Below are 23,378 nucleotides of genomic sequence, written 5' to 3'. Positions count from 1 at the left end.
TTAGTGACCACAGGGTTATTGTAGTAAGATTAAATATTGTAACATCCAAATCTACCAAAAATAAGTGCAAAATACATGTCTTTAAAAATTAGATAAACATTTTTTCACGCCAACCTAAGATCGACAATTGTTCCAGGTCTTATTCTTCAGGATAGTCATTGTACTGATGCTTCGGTTCTTGCTATACACCTTGCAGTACAGTTCGTGACAACATTGGCATCCTCTTCTTACGTGACTACCTATTTTTTTGCAGGAACATAACGTTGAAGACATCCCCCAATGTTTCACTCAACACAAAGCCAAATTATATAATGAACCTTTCACTGACTAGGAACTGCTTAAGGGCTTATGGGTCTTGCCCCATCTCACGATATGGCTCCAGGCCCTGATTCAGTTCATAACCATATGTTCCAAAACCTAAAAATCTAAATCTTACTCAAAGGCTACATCTACTCAGGGTCTTCAGTTTTATTTGGCTCAAAGGTGTCTGCATCGATCGCAGCGACAGTTTGCTGAAGCGGACGAATACCATCCCGAGAGAGTTGAAACCCCAAGTACGTGATAAATGCCTGAAAAAATTTTGATTTCTGATGATTACACTTAAGACTAGCAGTCTGTAAGACATGAAATAGTGTGCGGAGATTTTGAAGATGTTCGTCAGTGGTGGAGCCAGTGACAACAATGTCATCCTGGTAATTTATACACCCAGGGACAGTGAGCAATAATTGTTCCAAGAATCACTGAAAGAGAGCAGGGGTGCTGGTGACCCCGAATGGCAATCATTGGTATTGATTTGCACGGCCTAACCCAGGAGAAAAAAAGGACAAAAATGTCGTCGACAAGGAATCCAGTTGAGCATAAGGAATAGCATGAGAGACATTATTGGCAGTCATCTATGGAGAACCCAAAAACGCAAAAGGCATCGAAACCAGAAAGATTCTCTGCATTACTATGGTCGACCACAAATACGGGAACAGTGCGAACGACAGATTTGTAAGATACCTCAGCTTCAAATTGTCCCAAGAGAGAAATCTTCTGTTTATTGTAAGTCCGTAATTGCCTAGTGACAGGTGACAGGATTGGAGAACCCAACTGAAGATACGTCTGAGAATTGATGATAGTGGCAGCATGAAAGGAACAGAAACTTACATGTTTGTTCGTCTGCGACGAGATGGCGGAAGACTCGTATGATTATGAAAAACTTCTTCGACAGCACTTCTTGGCATTTCATGTCATAAGGAGGAAAAGTAGGTAGAGACGACGACGAGAGACGCCCCACATTTGATGCCGCGACGAAATCACGAATCGCATTTGTGAGAAGCGTTTGCTTTTCTATGAGACCTTGCAATAGGTGCTCTAAAGTAGCCATGGAAACATGTGGGTCAACGATGGAAAAGAAAAATCCCATCCTCGTTGCCAATTGTTATAACTTCAAGTTGAACAAATATATTTCAAGGAAGACGCAATACATGAAAGTCACAGATCAAGTAAACAGAGTATGACGTGTGTACACTTTAACAGTCAAATCATAACTGAGTCCGAGGCTAGCGGCCGCTGGCTAGCTGGCCACTTAGGTGGCGCTGCTGCTGCTTGGCTGGCAGACAGCGCCGCATGTAGAGGACGCGCGTAACTGCTCAGTGACACTTTGAAAGATCGGCGAGTCACAACACCTGAGGCACTCCCAATGATACCCTTGTCTCTGATGAGCATATGCTGATGAGAACACACTGGCTTCTGTTACTTAAGATGTCTTCGAGCCACTCAGTTATCTGGGAACCTATTCCATATGCTGTTACCTTCGTTAAGTCTGAAGTGGGATATCATGTCGAATGCTTTTTGGAATCTAGGAAAATGGAACCTGCTTGTTACTCTTCATCCATAGTTCGCAGAGTATCATGATTGTCAGTTTTTATAACGACAAAATATGTGTAAATTTTCTTTTTTTATAATATTACTCCACTTTTAATATTAGATTCAGAATGGTGGAGGGAATGCTGTGAAATGCACCCAAGTTGAGACTGTATAGAGTTTGGCTGCATGGACATAAGTGTGTGGTGTGGTGCATCGTTACTCCATAGGTCGACCTAAAGGGGCTTCTACTCATTCTCTCCCAAATGTTAACATTGTCACACATTATGAAAAAATTGCTCCTATATTTCCATGGTAATTACAGTAATGTTATTTGTAAGAAGGGACTTCTTTGCTCAGTTCACAAAAAATCCATGTATTTATATTCATCAGGCCATTGATAACAATGCTGTTGATTGTCCTGAATCAAACATTATTACCACCTCCTCTCCATCTCCCCCAACCTACTTGGACAGGGAAAGAAACTGTATATGTCCTTTTGAAAGGAGCTGTTCTGGAATTCACCTTAACTGATTTTAGGAAACTGTGGAAAATATAAGCCTGGATAACAAAATAGGAATTAGAGCCTGGGTCCTCTAAAATGAGTAAAGTGCCTTAATCCCGTAGCCATCTTGCTTGATGTGTTTTATCCAGTGGCTTCATTTATTTGCTAACTTATTGTGGATTTTTGTACTGAATATTCCTTATTAGTTTTGTGTGGCCTTTGTAATGTAATTAGATCTATCATGCTCACCCAGGCACAGTTCAAATATAAGCGCCTTTTGGTTAACATTTTCAGGATGAAAAAGCAAGTCATGCAGACTCAGTAAAGAATCCAGTGATGATGGCTTTACCAAGACTGAGGAACTGGTTTCCAAATTTGGTCATAGCTTGTGATGTAAGTACCTTGAAGTTATTTGTTGAGTTCCTCATTGAAAGTGCAATGCATCACGCAACAGTTGTGTGTGATGCAACAGTTGAAATACAACAACTTCTATGTTTCAGTGGTGTTCTCTTTTAATAGGTCTGTCTTTGTTCCTATACTAGTCATGGACATTGTGGGCTCATGAAGGATGGTGTCCTTGCTAATGAAGCAAGTATTGCAAGAATTGCAGAAGTTGCAGTATCATACGCGAATGCTGGTAAGTGAACTGTTTAACCAGACAATCTGTAAGTATGATATTTAGGTGTTTCTTCCAGAAAGTATGTGAAAAGCTTTTCACAGTTTAAGTAATTTGTTGGTTGTTGTGCTGCTTTGGAGTCTGCTAAGTTTTTCCCCCTGCTTTTCCACCCACATAATGGCGTAGGCCTAATTAAGAAATTTATATACAGCAGAACCGTCTCGTGTGCATGAAACCAAGAGGTAGTATTTAATTTGAGTAGCTTTATAAGCTTTTATGTACATTTTGATAAGTGATATTGTCATTTTATATGAAGATGTACAGTTACATTCAATGGAGCAAAGGTACCATACAGTAGCATGTGTATAGGGCCAGTTCAAGAATATTTTTTCACACAAAATGGTTGCGAAAACACACTTGACCTCTTAGCCACAAACACTCCAGAGCTAATAGAGAGCATCATGACTGATACAGGGATTAGTGATCACAAGGTCGTTGTAGCTAGGCTCAATACCGTTTCTTCCAAATCCACCAGAAACAAACGCAAAATAATTTTATTTAAAAAAGCGGATAAAGCGTCACTAGAAGCCTTCCTAGGAGACAATCTCCATTCCTTCCGAACTGACTATGCAAATGTAGACGAGATGTGGCTCAAATTCAAAGATATAATAGCAACAGCAATTGAGAGATTCATACCTCATAAATTGGATGGAACTGATACCCCATGGTACACAAAACAGGTCCGAACGCTGTTGCAGAGGCAACAGAAAAAGCATGCGAAGTTCAGAATGCGAAATCCCGAAGATTGGCTAAAATTTACAGACGCGCGAAATTTGGCACGGACTTCAATGGGAGATGCCTTTAATAGGTTCCACAACGAAACATTGTCTCGAAATCTGGTAGAAAATCTGAAGAAATTCTGGTCGTAGGTAAAGTACACAAGCGGCAAGACGCAGTCAATACCTTCGCTGCACAGTGCCGATGGTATTGTTACCGACGACTGTGCCGCTAATGCGGAGTTATTGAACACAGTTTTTTGAAATTCCTTCACCAGGGAAGACGAATGGAATATTCCAGAATTTGAAACACAAACAGCTGCTAGCATGAGTTTCTTTAGAAGTAGATACCTTAGGGGTTGCAAAGCAACTCAAATCGCTTGATACGGGCAAGTCTAAATCTTCAGGTCCAGATTGTATACAGATTAGGTTCCTTTCAGATTACACTGATACAATAGTGTTATAACCTTTAATCACTAATAAATTGCGTGGATACACCAAAGTAGAAACAATAGCGGGTTACATGCTACTAACTCCGTATCTGTCATTCGACTGCCGTGCCGTGACATGCGGCCGGCACCGTTCATAGCCAGGTGGCACTCCTGCGCTCGGCCGAGCTGCGGAGCGCCTCTATCGCCGTGTTCGCGTACTGACGTGGCGGCACTTTTAAATCTCGTGGCACTGTCACAACAAATAGCTCCCTACTTAGCAATCATATACAACTGCTCGCTCACCGATAGATCTGTACCTACAGATTGGAAAATTGCGCCGGTCACACCAGTGTTTAAGAAGGGTAGTAGGAGTAATCCATCGAACTACAGACCTATATCATTGATGTCGGTTTGCAGTAGGGTTTTGGAGCATATACTGTATTCAAACATTATGAATCACCTCGAAGGGAACGATCTATTGATACGTAATCAGCATGGTTTCAGAAAACATTGTCCTTGTGCAACGCAGCTAGCTCTTTATTCGCATGAAGTAATGGCCGCTATCGACAGTTTATTCCGTATTTCTAGATTTCCGGAAAGCTTTTGACACCGTTCCTCACAAGCGACTTCTAATAAAGCTGCGGGCCTATGGGGTTTCGTCTCAGTTGTGCGACTGGATTCATGATTTCCTGTCAGGAAGGTCGCAGTTCGTAGTAATAGACGGCAAATCATCGAGAAAAACTGAAGTGATATCAGGTGTTCCCCAGGGAAACGTCCTGGGACCTCTGCTGTTCCTGATCTATATAAATGACCTGGGTGACAATCTGAGCAGTTCTTAACATTGTTCGCAGATGATGCTGTAATTTACCATCTAGTAAGGTCATCTGAAGACCAGTATCAGTTGCAAAGCGATTTAGAAAAGATTGCTGTATGGTGTGGCAGGTGGCAGTTGACGCTAAATAACGAAAAGTGTGAGGTGATCCACATGAGTTCCAAAAGAAATCCGTTGGAATTCGATTACTCGATAAATAGTACAATTCTCAAGGCTGTCAATTCAACTAAGTACCTGGGTGTAAAAATTACAAACAACTTCAGTTGGAATGACCACACAGATAATATTGTGGGGAAGGCGAGCCAAAGGTTGCGTTTCATTGGCAGGACACTTAGAAGATGCAACAAGTCCACTAAAGAGACAGCTTACATTACACTTGTTCGTCTTCTGTTAGAGTATTGCTGCGTGGTGTGGGATCCTTACCAGGTGGGATTGACGGAGGACATCAAAAGGGTGGAAAAAAGGGCAGCTCGTTTTGTATTATCACATAATAGGGGAGAGAGTGTGGCAGATATGATACGCGAGTTGGGATGGAAGTCATTAAAGCAAAGACGTTTTTCGTCGCGGCGAGATCTATTTACGAAATTTCAGTCACCAACTTTCTCTTCCGAATGTGAAAATATTTTGTTGAGCCCAACCTACGTAGGTAGGAATGATCATCAAAATAAAATAAGAGAATTCAGAGCTCGAACAGAAAGGTTTAGGTGTTGGTTTTTCCCGCGCGCTGTTTGGGAGTGGAATGGTAGGGAGATAGTATGATTGTGGTTCAATGAACCCTCTGCCAAGCACTGAAATGTGAATTGCAGAGTAATCATGTAGATGTAGATGTAGACAAGCAACATAGTTCTGCATCCTGCTGCCTCATATTTTTCCATATGAATGATATATTATTTGCCCTTGACACCCTTCCCTCTCTTCCTTAAACATTAGTTGCTGTTACTTGGGATTTTGGTAATGTCTTTAAAAATAAATCTAAATCCATCAAGTGTTAAAGTGGGTGGTTTTTGCTGCTAATTATGGAATGCCCCTGTACAAATGATGTGCTAGGGGCACCTTTGGCACCCCTCTTAGCTTGGTGTCCCATGCAGCTGCTTGTGCTGCTTGGACCTTAAACCAGATGTGGATGTGTGTTATTAACTCAATTACCTGAAGAAAATAAACTTAGTTGGCTGCTAACATTACTTTCAAGTATTTGAATTTGTTGCTTCATTTGCTCAATTAACATTATTTTGGTGCATTAAGCATTATTATTATTATTATTATTATTTTATTTTTTAATTAATTGATTAATTTATTTATTTTTTAATGAGATATACGTGGGCATATTGGCAAGTCTGATACATTTCTATGAAAGAAGGAAAATTTAGTTGATCTGTGCCAATATTTTTAGCATGATTTTAGTAATAATTATGTTAAAGTTTAAGACAGATACTATATGCAGCTGTTGATTGCTATCTGAACTGGTAGGGTGATGGGGACTGAAGTGCACTCATTGAGTTGCGTGCTGATGTTGATCGTGGTCAATCAGGTGATAGTATACAGTAGCTAGTCAGAATCATCGAATCTGATGATTACTTTTGGCAGAAGATACCAATTAATTACTTTTCCTTTTAATGCGGAGATCTGGAAAAAGACCATGTGTGCTGACAAACTGATCTATAATGTAGTCTGTCATAGGTTAAGTTGCAATATTACAATTTGGTTGTGTGTTGCTGAAGAGAATGAATCTCAGCGGAAAAATGTTATTGCCACAATAAATTGACATTTAACATAGCCCCAGATACATGTTCGTCATTGCAATAAGCTACTTGTATATCTTATTCCACCAAAAAATTTTGTCAGTGTTGGTAAATTCTAATCTTATAGAACAGAATACAAGCTACCTTTATTTATGAACAAACATTCTGATTGGGTACTGCGTCATTTCATGCTAAGAGGTTCAGAGGTTCACACATGACCCTCATGAGTTTTGATTAAATTTTTTATGAACAATCACATATGTTCCCAGTGAACATTGGTAAAGTTTCATAATCATTAATTCAATACTTCCAGAGATGTAGTCATTTGTTTGACCCCATAGTGCTGCTGTCAACAGTGCACATGAGTTTTCAGCAATTTGAGACACAATACCTCTGGCAATTTTTTCTTAAAAGTGGCAGGGCAGAGTGGAAGTGCACTGAAAATAGGCCCATATTCTGCTAGTACTCAAATCTGACATCTTTTACTATGTTCTACAGTTATTTAGTGCTTTCTGGGACGGGCAATATTAAAAGCAGTGAGGAGGAAGTGAGATAAAGTCCAAATGACTCAAAATTTCAAAAGAGGGGTTTATTTTTTCACAACTTGTCATGACATATTTCAGTATGTCTTTATTCTATAACTACAAAATCAAACTGGTTATAAACTTCACAATTTAACTGTGTATTATGGAAGTAGTGGAGATTATGGTAGTAATTGTTGCAGAACAACTGCAGTACACAGTGTGTAAATAGACTGCAGGTGAAGTTCACAGCAGTCTTCCCGACTTCTTTTTGGAATGGATTCAAGTTGTAGAGAATTATTAGTATGTGTTTTCTATTGTGTAATGCTGCTGAAGGGCTAGTTTAATTCTGGTCTAAAGTATAGCGTACATTGTGTTAGCATAGTTAAGTTAATGTGGAGTATCAGTGTACACATGGAAAATTGTACACTGATGAGCCAAAACATTATGACCATTTCCTTAATAGCATGTTTGTCCATCTTTGGAATAATATACATCTCTGATTCTGCATATCAGAGATCTGACAGATTGTTGGTAGGTTTGTGGAGGAATGTGGCATTAGATGTCTATGCACAGGTCATGCAATTCACGTAAATAATGAGCCGCTGGTATGTGTACGTGGTGATGGTGCCTGATAGTGACCCATATGGGTTCCCTAGGATTTACATCAGGCGAATTTGGGCACAGAGACATCAACGTGAGTTCACTATAGTGCTTCTCAGACCACTGTAGCATGGTTCTGGCTCAGAGACACATACAATTATACCGCTGAAAGAGCACATCACTATGGGGGAAGACATCAAATGTGAAGGGATGAATATGGTTCACGGCTGTCAGCATGTTTTCGGTTACTACCATAGGTCCCATGCAAGCACAGGAGAATGTCTCCCATAGCATAATGCTGCTTCCACCAGCCCACATCCATGGCACACTGCATATTTCGAGCCACCTTTCACCTCAGTGGCGGCACTTGTGGCGACGACCACCAACCTAGTGTAGCAAAAATGTGATTTATGCAAAGAGCCGACACATTTCCGTCAATCAACAGTCGAATCTCGATGGTCCTGTGCCCACTGTAATCTTTGGGTCAACATGTGAACATGTTGGGGTCATCTGCTGCAGAGCTCCATGTTGAAAAATGTACAATTAACAGTGTGCTCAGAAACACTTTTTTGTGCACTAGCATTGTGCTGTTTTGGCAGAGATGCCACAGATCACCATCTATCCTACTTTAAGAACAAACAAGCTTCCAAACCACATGGTTTGTGAAGGCTCATGGACATCAAACCATTTGCACCTAGTGGTAGTAATCCTTCAACCTCTTTCTGCAGATGCTCACAAGAGTAGGAATGAAAATTCTACCAGCTTTGCTGTTTTAGAGATACTGGTTCACAGGCTATACTCTTTGAGAAAGTCACTTATCTCAATGGGTTACCCCGTTTGCAGCACATATCTTTACTAGGGTGATCCCCTATCTGTGTCTGCTCCACTTACATTCTTTTATTAGCGTTTCACGAGCCCACAACGCCACCAGGTGGCATCAGACATAACAATGGACAGTGGTCAGTGTTTTGGCTGATCATAGTACAAAAGTGTGTTTATTTGGTCCATATTGGTTTAACCACTGCTGGTTCCTTTTAAAGTGAGAAAACCCATAACCCCATCACTGCAGGGGCCACACCCAATAGCTGTGCAACAGCAGCCACAGGTGAGTTTCTTTACCACAGGTTCCCAGACCTGACAAGGTTGTTTTTTTTTTTTTTTTACATAGAACCCAAAACTGATGATGGATTTCTATAAGTGTCAGAAGCTAGAAAGGCCTCTCTAAGCGTATGCTTGCATCAGGGTGCTTGATTTTTTTTTTTTATGGGTTTCATTAATTTACTGAAGAATACAGCCAGGGCAGATGATGTCACTGATGGGATTGTTTGGGAAGACATTTTGATTAGACAGAATCAAAAAAATTACACTTTTCAAATATGATTACCTCAGACTATTAGAGCCACAAGAAAGAGAAAATATTCTTTTTATTGGTTTCCTTATTCCATTTCATTTTTTATAAAACAAAATCTGGAGAGCTGAATGCTGTAGAAATGTCAAAAAAAAAAAAGGCCTGCTTACATGCAGTTTTTCTGACTCGAATTCATTTCATAGTCGCCAGGACTTTTGATAGTATCTTCCACTGAGGATAGTAAACAATTGCAGAACATAGTAAGAGATGTCAGATTTGAGTACCAGCAGAATATGGGCCCATTTTCAGTGAACCACCATCTTTACAGACTTTTTTTAGGTTCTTGTTTGCCCACATTACAAAACCAAATAGTCATTTAGGTGGTGTATAACATGGTCTTTCTAATGAAAAGGCTTTAAAAAAGTTTACAGAAGACTTTTTTTTCTAAAAGTGGCCCAAAAAAGCCATTTTTGGTGTTTTGAAAAATTGACAATTTTTCCCTCAATTTGTAAACTATTGGAAAGCAGTAGGAGAATGAAATTTTAAACATTGTATTGGTAAGTTATTATGTGCAAAGTTTCAGGTGTACCCCGCAATTACTTCCAAATATATGAAAAGCTAAACTTCTCATTTTTTCAAGGAGCTATTTTTTCAGCAGACTTTGCTTCAAATTATCCACATGCAAATTGCTAGGTAAATCTTTTTTTATTATTTCATTTAAGAGAACGCAAAAAGTTGTACAAGATGGCGTAGTTTATTTCCTTTCAAGAAAATATTGCTGGGGATATTATTTGTGTCAAAGTTCTGAAAACTCGTGTGCACTGTTGATAGCTGTACTATGGAGGCCAAACAAATGACTATATCTCTGCAAGTATTACATTGATGAAAGTAAACTGTACCAATTTTCATTGGGAACATGTGTGAATGTTCATACAAAATTTCAGGAAAATCCACGATGGTCATTCAGGAACTTTTTCTAAACTTTGTCGTGACATGGAATGGCCTTGCCGACAACTGATTTTTGATTCATTGTGTTCAGTTCCCATTGTCATCATGCAATTTATTACCAATGTTGGCACACAGCACAACAGCTGCAGACACTGTAACTGCACTGTTACTGTGACATAGCATTGCATCCATTGAAGTCATCAAATAGGAAACCATTGGAAAAAGTAATTGATGACTGCAAAATAAATGTGCCTGTAAATATTCCTGGAAAATGTAAGTAGTGAGCAGGCCTATAAATCTACTCTTGCATTCCCTTGTACAAAGAGCTACCCATGCACAGAGGGTAATAGTGCTGTCCTACAAACAAATATAAAGAACATTAGATTGTAAAAGCTTTTATATGTGCAGGGTATAAGAAGAACTGCGTTATACTGTAAAATTCTTAAATTATTACAGCAGTTTCCATTGGAAAATAGACAGAGGTCTGAGGTCTGCTTATTGCCAGCAGGTTTGTTTCTCAGGTCTTTCTTGAACACTTCACATTAGTGTCTGAAAAGAGGTCCAGTGACTGTGTGAAGTTTCTATGCAAGCATGCAGGAACACATGCAACAGTTTCAAGTGGACCCAGTGCCTGTTTATAATTCTGTTTCTGATTCTACATTAATGAATGTAATTAAGACTTTACACTGATAATGTAGTACTGACCATTGTAGTGTCGTTCGTGTTTCAGATAATTGTGGGAATCTGTTTCCATGTATCACTCCAAAGTTCTGGAGAATACGTCAGCAAATAAACATCTCCATAGATGACTAGCAGCAAAGAATTTTACACATTGATTACCACATAGTGCAACAGCATTCATACACAGATTCTAGAATAGTGCCTGGAGACAGTAGTATGCAAGGTATGAACAGTCAGTTGGTAGTAGGGTGGTATTCAAGGTTCTGGTACTGATATATAGACAGTAATTTATGCAGCACATATTGCATTTACTAATCTTAATAGATCTTATTCATAATTTAGAAGTTCCAAATCCTTATAAGAAATGGTTCTCCTTTTCTTAAGAGTGAAGGTTTAAGTGGTTGTTACTTGCAATGACCAGAGGAGAAAATGGTTAAAATTATTTTATTTACTGAATATCATCTTCATGAGGGCTTGACATTTTTATTTCCTTTCCCATTAACAAAAACTGTACCAAAAAGCTCTTTAAATACACTTCACTAACATACATGTTTGCTGAACAATGAAAAATCAAGGATTAAATTACAATATGACTCTTAGGACAGATTGCCCCTCATATCATGAAGGAGAGGTTGAACAGCAATCAGGTATATTTATTAGTAAACTGTTAGATTTTAACTGTCATACAAAGCTAGATTTAATGGCAGGTGTGTAAAGGAAAAGAGCCGATGTCCATTATAGATTGTAATGTATGATGAAATGCTATTGTCTGACATTGGCACATTGGGAGGGAAACATTGTAAGTGGGAGTTGGTACCTCTTAGTTCAACCAGTTTGTCAGCTTTTGGGTCACATTCAAAGCACATAAAAATTTTAGTCCAGCTTTCTAAAGATTTTTTTTTAAATTCTCTATGGATAATTTGTGTTGATTTCTTGTTCTTTGCATTTGCACCAAATGATATATCAGTCCCTCAAAGCATAATACAAATGAGTATAAGCTATTTCTTTGTATCAGCAATTGCTGAATTCACTGGCAGCTGCTCAGAAACATTTCGTATGTTATGAAACACTGCTTACATTCTGACTTCATGGAACTATGTTTTGCTTTGTTGGCAGCAAGCAGTAGCCCATACTGTTGCTTGTAGCTAGTAAATTAACCCATTTAACCCAAAGTAGACTTCATCTTAAATTGTAATATTTTATTTGTTCATCTTGTGAAGGCTACTGCTGCCAGCAGCTTTTTTCCTCCAGATATCATGGCACTGTGAGAGATGGTACAGCGATGAAACACAGGATTCATAATTGGAGAACCATGGTTTCAATCTTGGTGTGACCACACAGATGTAGACTTTGTTTTCGATATATCACTACACTCGGTGAACAAAATGATAGTTCCTTATGAAAAGCCACAGCAGATTCCTTCTCCTACCTTTGTCAAAGAGAGCAAGTACTTGTCAAGTATCCTCAGTGTCAAGCAGATGTTTAGCTTGAGATGGTGATGGTAAGGACTGTGAGTTATATTTATTTTATTTGAAGTTTACATAAGGCTATCATTATTACTTAACAGTATCAAATGTGACAGATTCAAAAGACTGCAATTCCAATTTTTCTATTGATCTGCAGGTGCACATATAATTGCACCATCTGACATGATGGATGGCCGTGTTGGTGCTATTAAGGAGTATCTTATCAAAGCTGGATTTGGTAATCGGGTTGCTGTTCTATCATATTCTGCCAAATTTGCATCAGGGTTTTATGGACCATTCCGTTCTGTTACAAAATCAGCTCCTGTGTTCAGTGACAGAAAATGCTACCAGTTGCCACCTGGCAGTCAAGGATTAGCAGCAAGGGCCTGTGTATGTAACACATTTGTTGCAGTTTTATATCAGTTTGATATATCCTGTGAAAACAACCTTACGCATAATCAAGAATAGTAAATTTACTATGTTTTTTATTGTATTCACTGTTCTATTTGTTACTGAATGTCTTTCACTATTTTTGTGCCTGAAGTCACGTGATGTAGAAGAAGGATGTGACATGTTAATGGTCAAACCAGGGCTACCATATTTGGACATCGTCAAGAAGACAAAAGAGAACCATCCGGAATACCCATTGTTCGTTTTCCAGGTGAGGAAAGTCAGTTTCACCTATTGTAGAAATTTGTTGGAAGTTTTCTAATTGGTTCTTTTTTTTACATTTTTATGCTTTAATTATGCAGGGAATTAATATTACTATTTATTCAACTTAATTTGTGTTGTCTCAAGTTCACTTAAATTACTAAAATTTTCTAGTGGTTTACAGTCAGGTTAACATGTATATTTATGTAGCTTTTTGTTTCTAAAATATTTCTCTTGGTAAAAGCCGTAATGCTAATCACACAGTTAAAATAGAGGACAATAGAGCAACCTGTTTTCTGCTGAGGTTGTAACATTATTATGATAAAAATAGGTTTCATTATTCGTAACAATGCCTTTCATGTGGCACTACATGCGACTTTCAAATCTTAGGATCATAACCAAGCTTTATTAATTATTAGACACAATGTATCACCTACTCATTTAGTGGTGAGAAACTCATGAAGAACAAAGCTTTCGCACTTCAAAAAACTGCAGCATAATGTGAACTGCTGCCGTGAACAGGCCCAATAAATTCAACTGTCTTTTGCTATGATAAACAGCATTCTTCTTTCACCTGTTCCCATACTGCAGAAATACTGTTCATACTCCTGTAGCTGTTTACAAGTGACTCCTTATGATTATGTGATACTTCACACTATTAATGATCATGTGAAATCTGCCATCTGGTTAGTTTCAAAAGAAGTTAAATTAGTGGGTAAATTTTTGAATACCTCGTTTACAATATTGATGTATGCTAAATGGGTCACAGACAATATGTTGCTGGAGAAATATATTGTTATTCTGTTATGATTGAGCCCAGTAGTTCCTTTCCTGCTTGGGGGTGGGTGGTACTGACAGATTCTGCTGGAAGGAACTTGTGCTATGCACTAGGTGCTAATTTTCATAATGCTTTTTAAAATGTTTGGTGGATCTTGTTTCACAACATCTATGTCATGAAAACAATTCCCATTTGAGACTTATTTTTTCTTCTAACAAATAGGGAAACATGCAGGGAGCCATATATGGTGATTAGAACGGGTCTAAAACAGTTGTGATTTTAGTTTTGGCCAAAAACAGCTAGGGACAAATGCTGAGTGAGCAGAAGTATTGCTGTAAAGTAGCAGTCAATCCTTAATGCACCACAATGCAGGCCATTTGCTTCTGCAGTGTCCCATAAAACCATTTTAACATTTGAAAGGTGTAAAGCTGTGTAATTGTGGTATCTTGGGGGGAAGAAATCATGGTGGACTATTCCTTTTATGTAAGAAAAAGAATATGGTTTCTACATTGATTCTTACCAGTTTTGCATGGCAAAAAATGAATACTATTTATTCTCCATTTATTCCCCACAAACCTAATGACCGGAATATAATGCCAGAATTCATGCACAGTGCATTTGCAAGTATATCACATGAGCACGGAGCAGCTCATCAATCCCGCATCAGTTACCGTTGGACACAGTATGAAGTAGTCTTCCTCAGGTGTGATTGTTCCTCAATCTCTGGGTCACACGTATTAGATTAGGTCTCATTGCTTATAAAATTTTTTGATAAAATTGGATGTTAGGATGTAGTTTTGTCATTTCTACAGCAGTAAAACTAGGCAAGTACTTGTACCTTACAGATACTTCCACAGAAATTTGTTTGCCAGTAATTAAAAACAGTGTATTGTGGAGATCTGTAGCAGAATAGTCTCCCACTTCTGCTCTTCTGATCCTCTGCTTGCAGGATGATAATTATCTTTACTTCTGGGTTCCCCTTTGTATGTTTCTTTATCCTAGTTTCCTTTCCTCTATTGAAATATGTTCTCTCAGATTCCTCCTTTATAGGTATCAGGAGAATATGCAATGCTGTATCATGCTGCAAAGGCTGGTGCGTTGGATTTGAAACAAGCATTAGAAGAGGTATTACTTGCAATGAGAAGAGCAGGTATGTTGCTTTGGATATACAACATTTTAACGTTATAAATATGAATTGTGAGTAAAAAAAAAAAATCAAGAGACTACTGAGGCTAACTCTCAAAATAGTGGTGGTTTGTAGTTGCTGTTGCTGTTGTCGTTGTTGTTGTTGTTGTTCAGGAATTATGTATGTTCAATAATAATTTACAATGACAAACTCTCTTTATTCACAGTTGATTTTATTTTCAAATATGCCATGGACATATTTTATTCTTAGTTTGTTCAAACGGTTGAGTTTCACCTAATAGGATGCTGTCTGATGTGCTACAAAACCAACCTGCCCCACCCCCATCCACTAAAATGAGCAGTTCCAAATAACCTTCCTCGTAATGTGTAATAATATTAGTGAAGCTCATACAAAATATTATTATTTTTAATAATGTTATTGTTATTATTTTAACAAAAAATTAAGTAGTTGTGCGTAAGCTAATATTATACTTAGAATCTGTACCAGAAGGTAGCTAGTTTAAAAATATCAACTCTTTCATAAAGGTGAGGTGGATGTTGAAAAGTTCTGACTTCTTGCTTTTCTGCTATTATGTCAGACTGAGAATGATATGCGAGACATTTTTCTGTCTTTTGTTTTTTAAATTCAGGTGTAATGTTTCATATCAAAAGGGAGATTCATGTGAGAAAACTGTAAAATGGCTAAGACAGAATTACAGGCCAGTATTTTCCTTTAGGAGACATATTGTCAGTACTGCTGATAGGTAGACATAAATGCAGATATACCGCCCTAGCTTTTTGAGCTAACAGTTCCTTCATTGGGGAGGAGAGAGGGATAGGTTGGGAATGTGAAAAAGTAAGGGCAGGTAACTCATTGAGAGGGCCCACATGTTGAGGACAAGGTGACGCAATGATACGGGGGGGTTTGCAGAAAGGTGGGGGAGATCAAATATAATACACTAGTAAGCAGTGTGTCTACTTCAGTCCATAGATGATGATTAAAAATAGATGAAAAGATGGAAAATGTATAGTGTAGTTGAGAGAGAGGGAGAGAGAAGTCATCTTCTTCAAGAAATCGGAGATACTTTGAGCATATGGCTACCCAGTTATGATTTAAAAGTATGAAAGTGGCAAACCTTAAATTGTTAATAAAATGTTTAATATTGTGTTACTGTCCTGTAAACTGTAAACGTTGTTAGTGTTCAGAATGTAGACAACAGTGTACAAACATGCAAATACCATTGGAACAGCAGCATAAAAATTCTCTCTTTGTAAAAGTCTTGTCAGACAGGTACAAATTTAGTTTCTAGACACAAGATTTAAAAAGTACTGAAATTTATAGGAGCATGAAGATTCAGTTAAGTGTACTGTACAAATGTTTGCAAGCTGTGGGACTTCAGTGGCAGGCATCTCCTACATAGATAAAGCATAGTGTTAAAACCACAAAGAACATTGTAGGATTAAAACAGTGGCAATCAGAAACTGCAGTATGACCTTTAAAGCAACATAAGTAAGCTTAAGCTTTATTCATAGTTGAGCACTTTATATATGATGTGCTATAATTTTACAGTGTTAGCCACAGGGGTGACACATCAGCTGATACCCAAATTAAATCAGTGTCAAAAGGCCAATAACAAATGTCAGGATAGCACTTTTTTAACTAGAGACGCACAGTCACCAGTGCAAAAAAGTCATAGTTATTTAAAATAATGTTCTCTGTAGCTTTTGATAAAATTTGCAGTAAATCTTACTTTCTAGCAGTGTAATTTTAAGAGAAGACAGTGCGAGGATAAATGTTGCTCATAAAGTAGCTGTGATTAACAACAACCTATTCTATTTTTTAAGTGTTCTTGCTCCCTCCCCTATAATCATTCTGATGAAGTTTTGTATGATGCACAGAGTTGTATTTTCTGTAATTTTTAAACTTCATGCCGCGCGGAGTGGCCGAGCGGTTTGAGGTGCCATGTCACTGCCTGCGCGGCTCCTCCTGCCGGAGCTTCTATTCCTTGTGTGTGTGTGTGTGTGTGTGTGTGTGTGTGTGTGTGTGTGTGTGGTCCCTTAGGAATTCACACACATTTGAACATTTTAAATTTCATAAATAATGGACTACTTGCATTAATTGAGAGTGAAGTCAATTGAAAATAGATTTGATTTAGATTATATTTTGTGGTGTAGAGTGAATTACCTGAGAACAGTTGTTTAGAGTTAGAAGAAGAAATGTGAGCATTCACAAGCAATGGCTGGCTGTCACCAGAAATAGTTCAGTGAGATTTTCAGAGGCAGTAAATGAGTCAGTGTTCATAAAAATTCTCATTTTGTAGGAGCAGAATATCTGCTGTATAAAACTGAGGAAGACCTTGAGGGAAAAAAAGCAAATCATCTATAGTTATATTTTGGAAAACGATATTTACATTTTTTAAACTATGTTCAGCATGATAGTGATCAAACAGTAGTTTTCCCCACAACAGTGAAATGCCTAAATGCCAGATTAGATTAGATCAGATTAGATTAATACTAGTTCCATGGATCATGAATACGATATTTCATAATGATGTTGAACGAGTCAAATTTTCCAATACACGACATAATTAAGTTAATTTAACAACATAATTAAGTTAATACAACAACTTTTTTATTTTTTTTTTATTTTTATTTTTTTTCTTAATTTATATCTAATAATTCCTCTATGGAGTAGAAGAAGTTGTCATTCAGAAATTCTTTTAATTTCTTCTTAAATACTTGTTGGTTATCTGTCAGACTTTTGATACTATTTGGTAAGAGACAAAAAGACTTTAGTGGCAGTATAATTCACCCATTTCTGTGCCAAAGTTAGATTTAATCTTGAATAGTGAAGATCATTCTTTCTCCTAGTATTGTAGTTATGCACACTGCTATTACTTTTGAATTGGGTTTGGTTGTTAATAACAAATTTCATAAGAGAGTATATATACTGAGAAGCTACTGTGAATATCCCTAGATCCTTAAATAAATGTCTGCAGGATGATCTTGGCTGGACTACAGCTATTATTCTGATTACACGCTTTTGTGCAATAAATACTTTATTCCGCAGTGATGAATTACCCCAAAATATGATGCCATATGCAAGCAATGAGTGAAAATAGGCGTAGTAAGCTAATTTACTAAGATGTTTATCACCAAAATTTGCAATGACCCTTATTGCATAAGTAGCTGAACTCAAACGTTTCAGCAGATCATCAATGTGTTTCTTCCAATTTAATCTCTCATCAATGGACACACCTAAAAATTTTGAATATTCTACCTTAGCTATATGCTTCTGATTAAGGTCTATATTTATTAGTGGCGTCATACCATTTACTGTACGGAACTGTATGTACTGTGTCTTATCAAAATTCAGTGAGAGTCCGTTTACAAGGAACCACTTAGTAATTTTCTGAAAGACATTATTGACAATTTCATCAGTTAATTCTTGTTTGTCAGGTGTGATTACTATACTTGTATCATCAGCAAAGAGAACTAAATTTGCCTCTTCATGAATATAGAATGGCAAGTCATTAATATATATTAAGAACAACAAAGGACCCAAGACCGACCCTTGTGGAACCCCATTCTTGATAGTTCCCCAGTTTGAGGAATGTGCTGATCTTTGCATATTATGAGAACTGCTTATTTAAACTTTCTGCACTCTTCCAGTTAGGTACGAATTAAACCATTTGTGCACTGTCCCACTCATGCCACAATACTTGAGCTTGTCTAGCAGAATTTCATGATTTACACAACCAAAAGCCTTTGCGAGAGCACAAAAAATCCCAATGGGTGGTGTCCGGTTATTCAGATCATTCAAAATTTGATTGGTGAAAGCATATATGGCATATTCTGTTGAAAAACCTTTCTGGAAACCAAACTGACATTTTGTTAGTACTTCATTTTTACAGATATGTGAAGCTACTCTTGAATACATTACTTTCTCAAAAATTTTGGATAGAGCTGTTAGAAGGGAGATTGGACGGTAATTGTTGACATCAGATCTACCCCCATTTTTATGCAAAGGTATAACAATAGCATATTTCAGTCTATCAGGGAAAATGCCCTGTTCCAGGTGGCTGAGAATCTTACTTATCTGTTGAGAACAAGCTTTTAGTATTTTTCTGGAAATGCCATCAATTCCATGTTAGTTTTTGCTTTTAAGCTAGTTTATTATATTCCTAATTTCAGAGGGAGAAGTGGGTGAGATTTCAATTGTATCAAATTGCATAGGTATGGCCTCTTCCATTAACTGCCTAGCATCTTCTAATGAACACCTGGATCCTACTATATCCACAACATTTAGAAAATGATTATTAAAAATATTTTCAACTTCTGACTTTTTGTTTGTAAAGTTTTCATTCAATTTGATGGTAATACTGTCTTCCTGTGCTCTGGGTTGACCTGTTTCTCTTTTAATAATATTCCAAATTGTTTTAATTTTATTATCAGAGTTGCTGATTTCAGACATGATACATATACTTCTGGATTTTTAACAACTTTTCTTAATATAGCACAGTAGTTTTTATAATGTTTGATAGTTTCTGGGTCACTACTCTTTCTTGCTGTCAGATACATTTCCCTTTTCCGGTTACAAGATATTTTTATACCCTTAGTAAGCCATGGTTTGTTACATGGTTTCTTAAGAGTATATTTAACTATTTTCTTGGGGAAGCAGTTTCCCAATGCATTTACAAAAGTGTCATGAAATAAATTATATTTTAAATTGGCATCAGGTTCACGGTACACCTCATCCCAGCTGTAGGCTTTCCCGGAAATTTGCAATTGTTAAATCGTTGACTGAAAGTACTACTTTGGAGGACTGTTTAGTACTGCTGAATGGAGCTATGTCATATATTGTAACCAGCTGTGCACCATGATCAGAAAGACCATTCTCAACAGGCTGAGCATTTATCTGGTTAAACTTATCTTGGTCTATAAAGAAGTTATCTATCAGTGAGCTGCTATCCTTTACCACCTGAGTAGGAAAATCAATAACGGGTGTCAAATTGAAAGAACCGAGTAATACTTCAATGTCATTTTTCCTATTACCCTCTTTCAGAGAATCTACATTGAAGTCCCCACAAATAATAATTTGCTTCCCCCTGTCTGACAGATAGCACAACAAGGAGTCCAAATTTTTCAGATATAGATGAAAATTTCCCGCTGGAGACCTATATACAGTTACAATTATAAATGTGCCTTTATTTAATTTAAGCCCACAGGAACATGCTTCTATATTTTTCTCTACACAAAACTTTTTTGTTTCTATACTTTCTGTACAATGATAACTTTTGACATATATGGCAACTCCTCCTTTCTCCATATTTTCTCTAATTACATGTGCACAGAGCTTATATCCACTTACATTTACCTTATCCATATCAGTAACAATGTGATGCTTAGACAGGCATAGTATTTCTATTTCATCCTCAGCTTCTAAATCTTCTAAACAAATCAGAATCTCATCTATTTTATTCTTTAAACTCCCAATATTTTGATGAAATATACTTACATTATTTTTAATTATACTTTTATGAGAACCTTTCCTTATTCTAACATTTGCAGTACTCTCCTGCCTGAGTTTCTCATTGTGCTTAGGCCTAGTTCCTATACCAGTGGCCACATGGTGTTCTTTGAACTTTATAGAATTTTTATGTGGTATTGTAACCATGATACAACTGCACATTGAAGAAGAACCTTTTTTCAAAGGAGTTTATAATTGAAAACTAGTGCAAGGGATAGTTTTCTCCCATGCAGTGTTGAAAATACTACACAACATTTTAATCAAACAAAAGTGAAGTGTTACTGCAACTAGGAAATGCAGTAATTAGTAGTTTGTTATAATTTTGTCAAAATTAATGAAAATGAACAGCAGTATTAGGAAAAAAGATAGCTTGCTACTCACCATAAAGATGACCTGTTGAGTTGCAGATGTGCTCAATGAAAATACTATTACCCATGTTACATGCTGGTCTGCAACTCAGTGGGTCATCTTTATGGTGAGAAACAGTCTATCCTTTCCCTAATATTGTTGATATTCCAACCTGGAGTTCTTATTGTTTGTTTTTAAATGACAAGTGAAATTATTGAGACATCTTTGGTGTGTGTGTGTGTGTGTGTGTGTGTGTGTGTGTGTGTGTGTGTGTGTGTGGGCGCGCGAGTTTTTGAAGTTGCTGATGTTAGACTCTTACACTAATGGAATAATGTATGATTCTACCATGTAGTATGTATTTGTAATGATAAAGATACTGAAACAGCTGCAGCCTTCCAAAGTAATCTTGTAATTTTCTTCCTTACCTAGAAGAATAAATTTACAGTGTTCTTAAGAAGGGTAAGCCCGACACTACTGATGAAATAAGAGATTATGATCACTCATTAAATAGCATGCAGTACAATAGCGATTCTTCAGGGCATGAATTCAGCAAGTCCCTGGTAGGTTTCTGAAGTTATGTGGTACCAGATGTCTACACACAGGTCACACAATTCCCATAAATTACAAACTGGTGGTTTTTGGGCACAGAAATGGCACCTCATAGTGACCCAGATGTGTTTGATCAGATTCAGATCTGACAAATGTGGTGACAGACACAAATGTGATTTCTCTGTAGGGCTCCTCAGACCACCTTAGCATAATCCAGTCTTGCGACGTTTACAGTTATCCTGCTGGAAAATCCTATCACCATTGGGGAAGACATCAAGCATGGAGGGTTACAGGCATTATGCAATAATGTTCGTGTAGTCCACAGCTATCACGGTGCCTTTGAATACTACCACAAGTATCATGGAAGTCCAGGTGAATGTCCCCCATAGTGTAATACTGCCCCCAATGCCCTGCATCAGTGGTGCAGTGCAAGCATCGAGCAGGCATTCATCTGGATGGCCATGTGTCTGGACACAACCATTGACCTAGTGTAACAAGAAATGTGAGTCATCAAACCAGGTGATACATTGCCATTGATCCGTGGTCCAATCTGGATGATCTGGTGCCCACTGCAGTTGTAACTGACGATGTCTTTAGGCCTATATGGTGTGCTTGCACAAGCATTTTCCTGTGTCAACAGATCTGTCGCAGATTGCTGCTTATCCTGCTTCACAGAGTGGCCAAGTGTCCTACCTCCTCATTCTGTAATGAGATGTGGATGTCAAACACCTTGTTGGCTACTTGAGGTTTCATCATCCTTCAACAACTTCCCGTAGATGCATGTGAACAGCTAACCAGTTTTGCAGTTTCCGAGGTGCTTGTTCTCAGGTGCCGGGCAATAACAATTGGCCTTTTGTCAAAGTCACTTATTTTAGTGGTTTTTCCCTTTTGTGCATCATTTTGTCACTAGAATGATTCACCATTTGCATCTGCTCCACTTATATATTTCCTTTACTGGATCATGTGTCCACAGTGCCACCTGGTAGCATTCAATCTCAAGGTGGGCAGTGGTCATAATGCTTTGGCTGATCAATGTATTTGTCATTTCCTTATATTATCACAATCACGATTACTAGATTTTCTCCCAGTGACAAAATTAAATTTTTAGCAGTATGTTGATATGGTGTTAAGTATTCATATTATAAAAAAATGTTCCATAAAAAAACTGAAATCTTATAGTGTTATTTAGCCTACTATTAACTATTAAGTTACAGTTTCTTTGGATGGACTATGGGATTCCCTTAGGATATGCCCATGGTAAGTACCAGTATGTCTCCTGGCATAAGGGACATTAGTTGTGGACTGGGATAGAACTTGCGTAGAACTGTGGTGTTTCACAGATCTCTGTAGTAGGCCTATATATTGTTTCTGTTATTACTTCTGTTAAACTAATATTTTTTTTAAATTGTTTTAGGTGCTGATTGTATTATCACATACTTCACACCATTAATATTGGACTGGCTGGCTCCCAAGTCCAAATACTAAAAAAGTATATAAAAATAGTCGGATTAGACAAGAATGTTTTTTGGTATGGTACTTGGTATTTTTATCATTATGATAATCAGTTTTTATATTGTGTTGGATTATTAAAGAATTTTAAAAGTTGTTACCAGAGCATTTGATTAATTACATTGAAAACTATTGTCACTAGATGATTTCCATTGTTGTAATGATTATAAAGAATCTGCCTCAATTGCAAATAGAAACCGGATGTTGACCTAGGTTTCGACATGGATAACCATGCCTTCTTCGGAACGCACCAAAACTACAAACTGCCTAAAGAGGCATGGTCCAACATTAATAGAGAACACTCAAAAGGGCAAAAGACTCGCATAAAATTTAAAATAAATGGTACGTGTGTACCATGCCAAAACCTAGGTCAACATCCAGTTTCTATTTGCAATCGAGGCGAATTCTTTATAATCATTAAATTATGCATGATTGCTGACATGCTGCAATGTTACAAGTTCTCAATTTCCATTCCTGTCAACCATGGTATGAGGTATGTCCAGAAATTGAGTACTCGGTTGTTTAAAACTCAAAATGGCAATAAGTTAAAGAGTAATTTATAATTTACAGATGT

At 37.5% G+C, this 23,378-nt stretch overlaps 1 protein-coding gene across 1 annotated transcript in view; it reads left to right on the top strand.

Annotated features, from left to right (window-relative positions):
- Positions 1-22,904, top strand: part of LOC124722937 (delta-aminolevulinic acid dehydratase) — a 52,145-nt gene extending 29,241 nt beyond the window's left edge. Inside the window, exons 3-8 of the mRNA XM_047248098.1 lie at positions 2,648-2,746; positions 2,873-2,990; positions 12,472-12,704; positions 12,859-12,975; positions 14,794-14,893; positions 22,710-22,904. Of these exons, the coding sequence (XP_047104054.1) occupies positions 2,648-2,746; positions 2,873-2,990; positions 12,472-12,704; positions 12,859-12,975; positions 14,794-14,893; positions 22,710-22,780 (738 nt within the window). The 3' untranslated portion in view covers positions 22,781-22,904. The remainder of the gene's footprint in view (positions 1-2,647; positions 2,747-2,872; positions 2,991-12,471; positions 12,705-12,858; positions 12,976-14,793; positions 14,894-22,709) is intronic.
- Positions 22,905-23,378: the final 474 nt, after the last annotated feature.

Source organism: Schistocerca piceifrons, chromosome X (assembly GCF_021461385.2).
Source record: "Schistocerca piceifrons isolate TAMUIC-IGC-003096 chromosome X, iqSchPice1.1, whole genome shotgun sequence".
Classification (NCBI taxonomy): domain Eukaryota; kingdom Metazoa; phylum Arthropoda; class Insecta; order Orthoptera; family Acrididae; genus Schistocerca; species Schistocerca piceifrons.
Note: the sequence above shows the minus strand (reverse complement) of the source record. Positions and strands in the feature narration are given on the sequence as shown.